At 36.3% G+C, this 11433-nt stretch overlaps 1 protein-coding gene across 1 annotated transcript in view; it reads right to left on the bottom strand.

Annotated features, from left to right (window-relative positions):
- Nucleotides 1-981: 981 nt before the first annotated feature.
- Nucleotides 982-11433, bottom strand: part of PLEKHJ1 (pleckstrin homology domain containing J1) — a 37929-nt gene continuing 27477 nt past the window's right edge. The window contains exons 4-7 of the mRNA XM_053703076.1: nt 8800-8866; nt 2893-2983; nt 1989-2052; nt 982-1901 (exon numbers count right to left, since the gene is read on the bottom strand). Of these exons, the coding sequence (XP_053559051.1) occupies nt 1836-1901; nt 1989-2052; nt 2893-2983; nt 8800-8866 (288 nt within the window). The 3' untranslated portion in view covers nt 982-1835. The remainder of the gene's footprint in view (nt 1902-1988; nt 2053-2892; nt 2984-8799; nt 8867-11433) is intronic.

The following is an 11433-nucleotide window of genomic DNA, read 5'->3' as shown; positions in this document are numbered from 1 at the left end:
AATAGAGGAAATTAACATAGACCACACCCGTTCACATGGAGTGCAAGACACTACTTTCCTTCTTATTACAAGTACAGCAAGTAATAGGAGCTGTGCAACACTTTAAAAAACGAAAGTAAAACCGGTTTGTTCCAGCCAAAATCACAGTCTCTCAGCCTAGGAAAAAAAAATCACACAAAGCAGCATGTAAATAATTAATACACTAATTAATTAACCCCAACTGTTCAATAAACCCCCTTCAGAGGATATTAACTCTGGATCCTATCAAGGTATAAAAGGAGCCACACTGTGACCCTGTTATAGCGTTTTATGTGTAAAAATTGAAACTATCTTACCTCCAGGATCTATGCTATGGAACAGAACACAGTCTCTCAAGTGTGACAGTCTTATAGCAGCTCTCCTGACATGGACTTGAGGGAGAGAAAGCAAGCAGTGAAACTCGTCAACACTGATTGCTTAGGAGCTGTTAGCAGTAGTCTGGATGGTTTCGCAGAAAAACTTTCCCTGTATCTCCACATTCTAACTTTCATCAATAGTCTCACTGAGAGGTTGACATGACTAATTAAAACTCCAGTCCTATCTCGAAGGGCAGATACCCTTTCTCAGGACTCTCCGAATCGAATCTTCTGACACTTCTCTGCCACCTCCCAACATGATGAAAGGCAAAGAATTACTGGGGTAGTGAGGAAGTGGGAGGGATATTTAAGCCTTTGGCTGGGGTGTTTTTGCCTCCTCCTGGTGGCCAGGTGTTGTATTTCCCAACAGTAAGGAATGAAACCATGGACTCTCCCTATCTTAGGAAGGAAAATAGTGCTGAGCATATATATTTTTTAGTTTGTTATACATTTCAAAAGAAATTAAAATATCCTGTATTGCTTAAAGAAGCATGAAATTGAAGCACAACCTCTTTTTAGGAATATTGTACTTTTCCAGTGCATAAAAGCACAGACAATAACTTATTTCAAACACAGGCAAAACCTCTGCTTTTTAATATGGACTTTATTTTATAAAGTTCACGAAAAGAATGTTTACATAATTTGGTTTTGTACACAAAAGCTTGTTTTGGGAACATAACTGTATCCTTTAAACAAGGAAGCCATTACTACAAAGACATTAGCTTTTTTTTTAAAACATTTGCAATGCTCTCCACACCTCCTTTACATATCCTAGCAGCATTTAAAATAATAATACCAGTGCAGTATCTACCCTGGTTGTTAGTTATCCAATTTTAATATTTAAATAAAAATAGTTAAGACTTAAAAACATTTTTAAGAATAAAAATTAAAGACATTCAAGCAAGGTTGTGTAAGTAGTAGAAATTGCATTATCTGTTCCACTTATCCTTCATTTTATTATAGAAATGCAAATATGTTAATGCCTAAGAGTACAGCAAACATAATGATAAGACCTGGGTGCTTATCTGTTATCTGAATAACAGCAAAATGCACATTTCACATTATTTTAAATGGGCTGGTGGAACATTTATGCAGTAATTGCCATTCTTTATAGGAATGACTCATGATAGAAAAGTAATTAATGCATTTTTTTACAGCACAAATAATAACGCTCCTATCATGTACAATGGTTTGAAGTAACTTATTTTAGGGCACAAGAATGTTGTATTTGGTCCAATTTCCATAGGAAATGGTACATCCCGGGACAGTACTCTGTGTGGAGTGAGAATGAAATGGTGAGCAGAAACATCAGTAGACAGCTGGCCAGACCTGGATAGTGACCCATCATGTCAAATTAAACAGTATCATTGGATCACGCCTAGAGAATGCTACGCATCAATTTGGGTCCGGCGTTAGAGAACTTCATAATAAGCTCCCAATTTAAAAGGCTGGGGGTTCAAGCTGGAAACGAAAACCTTCAGAGATTCCATATTGCGCCAATGGGTCCTGAAGGCAACAGTAACAGTGGGTGAGGTTCAGAGATTAAATATAGGAAGTAATATAAATATGAATAAGGATAAGCTTCTTTCTCACCTTTCCTGTCATCTTAAGGATCTCATTTCGATAGAAGATAAGGTTTTTCCTCATGAACTCATAGCTGAAATACAAAATTCTTTATTCAATTAATATTTAAGATAGCATTTCTCTGGAAAATCTAATGGCATTGGTAGCGACTTAAAGGGACATTAAACCCACATTTTTTCTTTCATGATTCAGATAGGGAATACCATTTTAAATTACTAATTTACTTCTATTGTCTAATTTACTTAAATATTTTTATATTCTTTCCTGAAAAGCATATCTAGATAGGCCCAGTAGCTTCTGATTGGTGGTTGCACATAGATGCCTCATGTGATTGGCTCACCAATGTGCATTGCTATTTCTTTAACAAAGGATATCTAAAGATTGCAGCAAATTAGATAATAGAAGTAAATTAGAAAGTTGTTTAAAATTGTATTCTCTATCTGAATCATGAAATAACATTTTTGGGTTTAATAGCCCTTTAAATAACACATCAGCCTAATCTAAACATTTTTAAAACGAATTAAACATTTTTTATTGCAATTGCTTAACAGCCAAACTCCACCTACCATTTGCCTTATTTGGAGGAGCCAATCTGAGCTTCAGTCTGCAGACAACAAGACTAGCTACAATCATGTTAGTATAAAGCGCATTGTTTAAGAGGTTATCTGCTAAAGCCAAATAAGGAAAGACATGTAGCAGGGTTAGCTTTGAGAAGTCTGCATGATGCTTTGCAAGCTCTGAGAATTACAAATTCCTCAGTTGAGATAAAAATAACAAGGTATTTAATATCCTGTTATAAATAGAGCATACAAAAAAAAAAAAAAGGTTAAAAACAGAGGTAAAGAACAGCGGCATAATTAAGGTTTTACCTTTTGCCACTAAATGGCATAAACTGTAGTGTGCAGAATAATACCTGGCATTAGTCAGAGCTTCCACCCACTCATCACACTGCTCCCGACTGGTGCACTGAAACACGTACTTCCGATCTGGCTCGTCTACAAAATCTGTGGGGAAAAACCCAATAAGAATATCTAGGTAGGGCTGGTGCTCTAAAACCCTTCAGATGATGTAGAGGTTTGATTAATGAACCTTTATTCTCCCATCATGTTTAAAAGGACAGTTTATCCCATGCGGGAGTACATTACATTCATCTAAAAGCTGTGATTGAGCACATTGTGATTAAAGAATAACCTTTGGGGGGGGTTTGCCAATGACAGAGGTCTTTTTAGGTCATAAATATACATAAATCTTTATTTTCACAAGGTGGTGGGTCTCATTGTATTAACTGAATGTGCACATTCTACATAATTATAGGGTAAACATGTTTAATGGTTTACTGTCTCTAAACAATTTAATAGTAAAATGCTCTGTGTTAAAGAATTTTATAATTGCACCAGTTCATGTCTAAAACTGTGTTTAACCCTTCTTCTCTTCGTTTGATATGGCTCATTGTACACACACTTTGTTGTGTTTTAACTATTGTCTGATTGGAATTACAATGGTTAATAAAGCTCATTTGAAAAAAACCCCAAAACAAAATAAAACAATAATACATTATATATATATATATATATATATATATATATATATATATATATATATATATATATATATATATATATATATATATATATATATATACATACATACATACACACATATATAATGTCAGAAATCTGGGTAATACTAGGATTACCCAGGTAAACCTGACATTACCCATGCGGGGTAAAGCCCGATATAATGTAATTCCCCCATCTACACAATTTTGTTTTTGCCTGGGGTGGGGGGGGGAGGTTTTCATGTAAGGTGCCCCGCCGATTCTCTGGCATCCACCCCAAGTGAACTTAACAGCAAATCATGCAGATGCATTTGAGCATTATTATTTAAACTATTAAACCAGATGTACAACCAATTATTTCTTGTTTGGTAAATTTATGGCTTAGTTCCACCCTGGTGCACTGTGGATCTTGTGATCCAAGCAAACATTACTGCAGCTAGATGCTGCAGTTTGGTTGTTTTATGTAAAGTATTGTTTATTTTCTTTGCAATCTGTGTATAAATATATTTCTACAGTGCCAAGAAATATATTATATACTAGGGCTGCAACTAACGATTATTTTTATAATCAATTAATCGGCCGATTATTTTTTTGATGAATCTGATATAAAAAAAATATATATTTAAAATAAAATCCAAGCTATTTTGCCTGCAGCAGAGAAGAGGCGCTCAGATGGTGTTGAGGTGCTTGAGATGCATATAAGGTTCTGCCAATTTCGCCAAGGTGGGATATCTACCTTTGTTAACTCTCCACCAATGCAAGTGACCTCTTAACAAAGTAAGCCTTGACTTCATTCTAACATAAAAATATCTTTAATCTCTATATGCAATGGTAAATAACCAGCTATAAGGTTAGGGAAAAAATATCTAGTCCGCTCTTAAAATAGTAATCCGCTAATAATTGTGCCAACAGATAATAGTACTCATCAATTCAAATAACCAATCCCATCAATCTAGGGCTAAGTGTAAATAAATAACAAGCCCAGCACTATATCATGCAAAGTATAGTCCCAAATCACCTGAATTGTAATATAAACAATCCAAATGATGAATGATGACTCCTATTATTTCTGGGTTGTACATAAGCCAGGAGTAGTAAGTAAACGTCTGTAGACATCCTTTAGGCTAAGGACATAACCATAAAACACAATACCATGTGCAGAAATTTGTCGGAGTGAAGCAGCTGGTGCTGTGCAAACCAACTAATTGCAAAACCAACTAATCGATTATGAGATTCGTTGAGAACTATTTTCATAATCGATTTTCATCGATTAGTTATTGCAGCTCTATTGTATACCAATGTTAACTACTTCTGGGGTTGACAGAAGTTTGAGTGTAACATTGACCTGGTGTGCCAGACTTGCTTTTATAAAGCAAGTTTGATAATAAATAAAGAATACTTAAAGGGGCAGTAAACCTAGAAAATAATGTTATATAATTCTGCACATAGTGCAGAATTATATAACATTATATTAGTGCTAGCTTTATTTAACAATATTGCCGGTGAAATTTTTATTAAAAAAGGGGGGTTTTCAGACCCGCCCTCTGTGCTCTATTGAGCGGGTCTGGTTTTCCCTCTGAGCGCATCTGGGCAGCTGTCTAGTCACAGCCTAGCTTGATCGCGCCATTACACTTAATGCAGCTCGCTCCTTCTCTGTCTGATAGCGGGAGCGAGCTGCATTGAGTGTAATGGCACGATTGAGTCGGGCTGTGACTAGACAGCTGCCCAGATGCGCTCAAAGGGAAACCCAGACCCGCTCAGTAGAGCACAGAGGACGGTTCTGAAAAACCCTCTTAATAAAAATTTCACCGGCAATATTATGTTACATAAAGCTAGAACTAATATAATGTTATAGAATTCTGCACTATATGCAGAATTATATAACCTTATTTTCAAGGTTTACTGGTCCTTTAAACGGACACTGAACCCATATTTTTTCTTTTGTGATTCAGATAGAGCATGCAATTTTAAGCAACTTTCAAATTTACTCCTATTATCAATTTTTCTTCGTAATTTGCTATCTTTATTTGAAAAAGAATGCATCTAAGCTTTTTTTTCTTGGTTCAGTCCTCTGGACAGCACTTTTTTATTGGTGGATGAATTTATCCACCAATCAGCAAGGACAACCCAGGTTGTTCACCAAAAATGGGCCAGCATCTAAACTTACATTCTTGCAATTCAAATAAAGATACCAAGAGAATAAAGAAAATTTGATAATAGAAGTAAATTAGAGAGTTGCTTAAAATGTCATGCTCTATCTGAATCACGAAAGAAAAAAGACCTCAAATCATTGTCCCTGAAGCCTTCTGTCAGCCGCTTACATTTCCCCTGGGCCATCTGCTTTGGTTTCCCCTACCTGTGGTCTGTTGTTTCTCAAGCACCGCATGTAGGGCCTTTGCAGGGCGATTGTAGAGGACAGCACTGGACCTTGCTGTCACCCTGCCTGAAAGCCATTATAAGCAGTGTGTGACACTAGTGCCATAGGTTGCAGACCCTTGCCCTAATTCATATTAAAAATCGCAAAGTCTCCAGCAAAATTATAATTTCGGAAGCGTGCAAAGCTGTGGGGTCACTGCACAAACTCCAGACAAACTAGAAAGTCCACAACAGCAGCACCACTTAAAAACTTGAAATCCATAGCGTATGGGACATGATTAAGGGCATGTAGCTGAAACATAGTCTGTCCATATTTGTACTCTCTGTTGTGGACTTTCTAATTCATAGTGAACAATGAGCTAATGCAGATACAAAATCTATGTCTTTGTTCATAATAGATGAGGCACAAGATCCTGGTAAGCTCATATTTAGTGAGAGGTACAATGTTTTCTATTCACACATACATCTTGCTTTAGTCACTATTCAGGTTAAGTTGCTGTAATACACAACTCATTTTCAAAATGTAAATAGAGTTGTTAGTCCCCTAATTATTTCTTTGTATTGGTGAAATGAATAACTAATTAGATAAAACAGTACACAGACATACTGCCCATTGGCTGATGAGGAAAATGCCCGCTATTTCATTGGTGGGCAAGGCTATGCCTTAAAAAAATGTTTTATGCAGTCACGGAACATTAACATTTTTGGTCTAAAATAAATTAGTAGAGCTGCAGGCACAGGAGGAAACAATATAGCACGTTGAGTAGTAACTATTATGTTTAAGTGTCCAGCAGTTTATTGCCCCTTTAAAAGAAAATCTAGTTTAAAGAAAACACTTCAGATACAGTCTCCTTGCTCCTGGTAATTTTCAGACTATGCACTTTTTTTGTAAAATTTAAATTTCCTGCCGATTGCCTTTATCATTCATACTTTCCCTACCAAGAGATTTTAAATTTTGTCACAAAATTGTTACCGAAACTTGAAAATGTAACCTAAATATGCTAATGCTAGCACAGTGAGAAAGAGGTCCTAATCTGCAGTTGCCATGGAAGATGATTTTAGGATGATTCAGGCATCTGGCCTCACCATTCCCAGGGCTAGTGCACAAACACAACCTACAAAATGCAATATGAAGCGTCACCTACCAGTACCTGCAAAAGGTTAAAATGAGAGAATGGCTCTGTAAAAGCTACAGGCACAAGAGGAAAAAAAAAAACAATGGTATGATGAGCAATTACCATTCTATGGAAGTGGTGTCAGGCAGTTTAATGTCCCTTTAAACAGAGCTAAAAATGTGACAACTGACAGATTCCTTCTGAATACAGCTGTGACCTCCAGACAAGAAAAATGTGTTAACACTGAAAATAACTGATTTTTTTCTCTCATTATCAAGAATTTCTCAATGACCTTTTCAAGTTTTGTAACCTTGAATATTGTTTAACATACATACACACGTCTGTTTCCTATTTGTAGCTCAGTATCACTAATACTGATATTGGCTGTTGCTTGAAATGAGTACAATTCATTCGCCCTCCCTCCTGCCTTCTGGTGTTGGAGGAGGATTTTGTAATAATCCCTTAGATGCAGTTATCAGAGAGCTAGGAATGGGCAGATGGATGCAGAAGCTCCCCCAGATTCTTGTGACAGAGGCTAAATGCTGGCAAGGAAACTACAAAGGAGCACACAGACAAGAATGCGTGAGACTCTTTTAAAGGGACACGAAGGCCAACATTTTACTTTGTTTCAGACAGAGCATGGGATTTTAAACAACGTTCTAATTTACTTATCACATTTTTGTCATTCTCTTGTTATCTTTTGTTGTTGAAAAGCAGGGATGTAAGCTTAGAAGCGTGTATGTGTCTAGTGCACTATATGGCAGTAGTTTTGTAAGAATGTAATCCATTTACAAAAGCACTAGTTGGCAGCACTGTTATATTAATATACTTTTTACCTCTGTGATTACCTTGTATCTAAGCCTCTGCAGACTGCCCCCTTATTTAAGTTCTTTTGACAGACTTGCATTTAGCTAATCAGTGCCGACTCCTAGGTAACTCCACAGGTATAAGCATAATGTTAAATATATGGCACACATGACCAAATGCGCTGAGATAAGAGGTGGCCTTCAAGGATTTAGAAATTAGCACATGAGCCTCCCTAGGTTTAGCTTTCAACAAAGAATAAGCAGACAAAGTAAATTTGATAAAAGTAATTTGGAAAGCCGTTTAAAATTGCATTCTCTATCTAAAAGATGAAAGTTTTATTTTGACTAGACTGTCCCTTTACCAGAGAATACCACGGTAACAAAGCAAATTTGATAATAGAAGTAAATTGGAAACATTTTAAACTTGCATGTTTTGAATCACAACATATTTTTGGGGGATTTCATATCCTGTTAATGAAAAAGACTAAATAAAAAGTTTGGGGGTTCTTTGCATCCACAATCAGATCTGTCCGAGCTGTATTTTAAATAAAACCTGAAGACACCTTTGTGATGATTTTAATAAGAGGCTTATTTTAACTGCAATCTTGTGAGTATAACCAGTTTGTGCGCCTACCACATTATCTGAAATCTGTTACACTAGTGTGAGCTCTTATTTTAGAGGTGAAAGCAACAAGGTTGACTCAGAGGACGTGGGCAGCTTGGTTCCCTGGAGGTGACACAGCGCCGCCACTTTTAGCAAAATAAATGTTTTCTGGGGGGGGGGGGGGGTTTCTCTCTTTTTTTTATAACATTTTTAAAAAAACAACATATTTTAAAGCATTCAATTTTAGACAGAGACTTTATTTAGTATCATTCCCTTTTACTGCTGCTCATATACATGACAGAAAATAGTACAAGGTCCATTTAATACACTTTGCTCTGACTCTAGTCGCCTCAATACTCACGTATAGAAAATCCTTTCTCCTCTTCCTTTGTCACTTTACAGTGTTCAAGAAGAAGGGCTCCAATAGGCTACAAATAGATCAAACAAGATGCCACTAAGGTTATGTGAAACACAACAAGGAAATGAATCGGTTATACTTTAGGTATTAAAGATGTTACAGGTTGGCTACTATAAAATAAGAACATTCTATTTCAGTTATTATTCAAATAGAAAACATGACCAAAACCTTCCATGCAAAGTAATATAGCACTGCATGAAATTGCAGCAAACAAGTTGTTCATCTGTTTTAGATAGTTCAGACTGCTGATATTTTAATCAAGTGAAACACTGAAGAAAATGTAATTACATGTTTAGAGTCCCTTTAAGTTTTGCACATTCTATTTTGTGCTTTAATGTATTTACGTTTTGAATACAGCAGTGTGATTGGGATTTTACAAATACTGATTGTGCTTTGAATGTTTCTGTATAGGATTATACTGTTTTTGTGTATCTTTTACAAATTTTATTTATAGTAAGCTTGATAGTTTCAAAGTGTGTTGCACAAGGAGGTTCTCATGATGCATCTGAAGTTCTCGCAAAACCCCTATTATATTATCTAAGCATTTTGAATCTGCAGGTCTCATTGATTAATATTGTAATTTCTTTGCTCAAAATTTAGGGACATGAAACCCAATATTTTTCTAACATTGTATGTTCTTTAGGTAATTTTTATTTTTGTTTTATGGATTGTATAATTTATAATTAGTTTTCTTTTACAAAGATATGACGAGTCCATGGATTTCATCCTTACTTGTGGGATATTAACCTCCTGCTAACAGGAAGTGGCAAAGAGCACCACATAAGAGCTGTTTATATATAGCCCATCCCCTTCCCCTCCACCCCCAGTCATTCTCTTTACCTGTGTTATACTAGGAAGACATGGTAAAGTGAGGTGTTAGTTTTAGTTTCTTCAATAAAGAAGTTTTTTTATTTTAAATGGTACCGGTGCATACTATTTTCCTCAGGGGGATATGGAAGAAGATTTCTGCCCTGAGGTTTGATGATTTTAGCATTTGTAACTAAGATCCACGCTGGTTCCCACAAGACTTCTGAAGGTAACCATGAACATCTTCAGTGTGGAGACCGGTTTCATGCTACAAGCAGCATTAAGGTATGTGCAGCCTTTTTTTCTGAGGAGACTTGGTGTATCAGAACTGGCTGGCATTATTTCCCTGTATGGGAATGGGGTAAGCAGTAAAACCTATTTTAATAAGAGGGGTGTTACTGGAGTCCCTATTTTATATTTATCCTCCCTATTTTATATTTATCATTAGTTGATATTTGGGCATTATGTGACATGGGAGACAATATAAAAAACAATGTTTTATGTTTTTTTATTTTTGGCACTTAAAACTTATTGGTTTTATGCTTGAGGGTTATATTGTGTGTGTATTTTTACTTTAGTGCAAAACTGCATTTCCATGCGGTGTTGTTTGGGTCTACTCCAACTTTTGACCTTAAGGGGCGGGGCCTATTTTGGCGCAATTTCTACAGGCTTAGCAGCAGCAAACAGTAACTTGGTGGCTTCTGGACTGTGTAGCTGGTCTGAAGGGTTGGAAACTTGATTTGAAGTACCCTGGGGGCAGGTAGGCGCCCCAGCAGATCTTTTGACTACATGTTGATATAAATACTTCTAAAGCCTTATTTCTGCCCTTGTTTCTGGGTGCAGTAATTTTTTGATTAACCAACGATATTAGGTTAAATTTGGGAATAATTAAACGTTTTTTGTGCATTTCGGAAAAATTGTTCACTTTTTCTTTTCTTAAATGCACAGTACATGTTTTTTCTAATGTTTATTTTATGCTATAAATAAGTGTTTAAACAACTTTTGTGGTATTACTAGTCTGTTCAACATGTCTGACATTGAGGTTTCTCATTGTTCTATGTGTTTAGAAGCTATTGTGCAACCCCCTCTAACATTGTGTAACTTTTGTACTGAAAGGGCTTTACAATGTAAAAAGCATATTTTAAATTAAGTAAGTGTGCCTAGGGATGATTCTCAGTCTGAAGAGAATCAGGATATGCCATCCAATTCTCCCCAAGTGTCACAACCTTTTATGCCCACACAAGCGACGCCTAGTACTTCTAGTGCGTCTAATTCCTTTACTCTGCAGGAGATGGCTGCAGTTATGTCAACTCCCCTTACAGAGGTATTGTCTAAATTACCAGTGTTGCAGGGTAAACGTAGTAGGTCAAGTATTAATGTAAAAGAGGGAGGTTTTAGCGACTCTGGATGATTGTGATCCTACTGTGATTCCTCCAGAGAAATTGTGTAAAATTGATAAATATTTGGAAGTTCCTACTTACACTGATGTTTTTCCGGTTCCTAAGAGAATTTCGGAAATTATTAGTAAGGAATGGGATAGACCAGGTATACCGTTTTCTCCCTCTCCTAATTTTAAGAAAATGTTTCCTATATCAGATACCATTCGGGACTCATGGCAAGCGGTCCCTAAGGTAGAGGGAGCTATATCTTCCCTAGCTAAGCGTACTACTATACCCATTGAGGATAGTTGCGCTTTCAAGGATCCTACGGATAAGAAATTAGAGGGTCTACTAAAGAAATTATTTGTTAATCAGGAATTTCTTTTACAAC

This window comes from Bombina bombina, chromosome 2, assembly GCF_027579735.1.
Source record: "Bombina bombina isolate aBomBom1 chromosome 2, aBomBom1.pri, whole genome shotgun sequence".
NCBI classification, from domain to species: Eukaryota; Metazoa; Chordata; class Amphibia; order Anura; family Bombinatoridae; genus Bombina; species Bombina bombina.
Note: the sequence above shows the minus strand (reverse complement) of the source record. Positions and strands in the feature narration are given on the sequence as shown.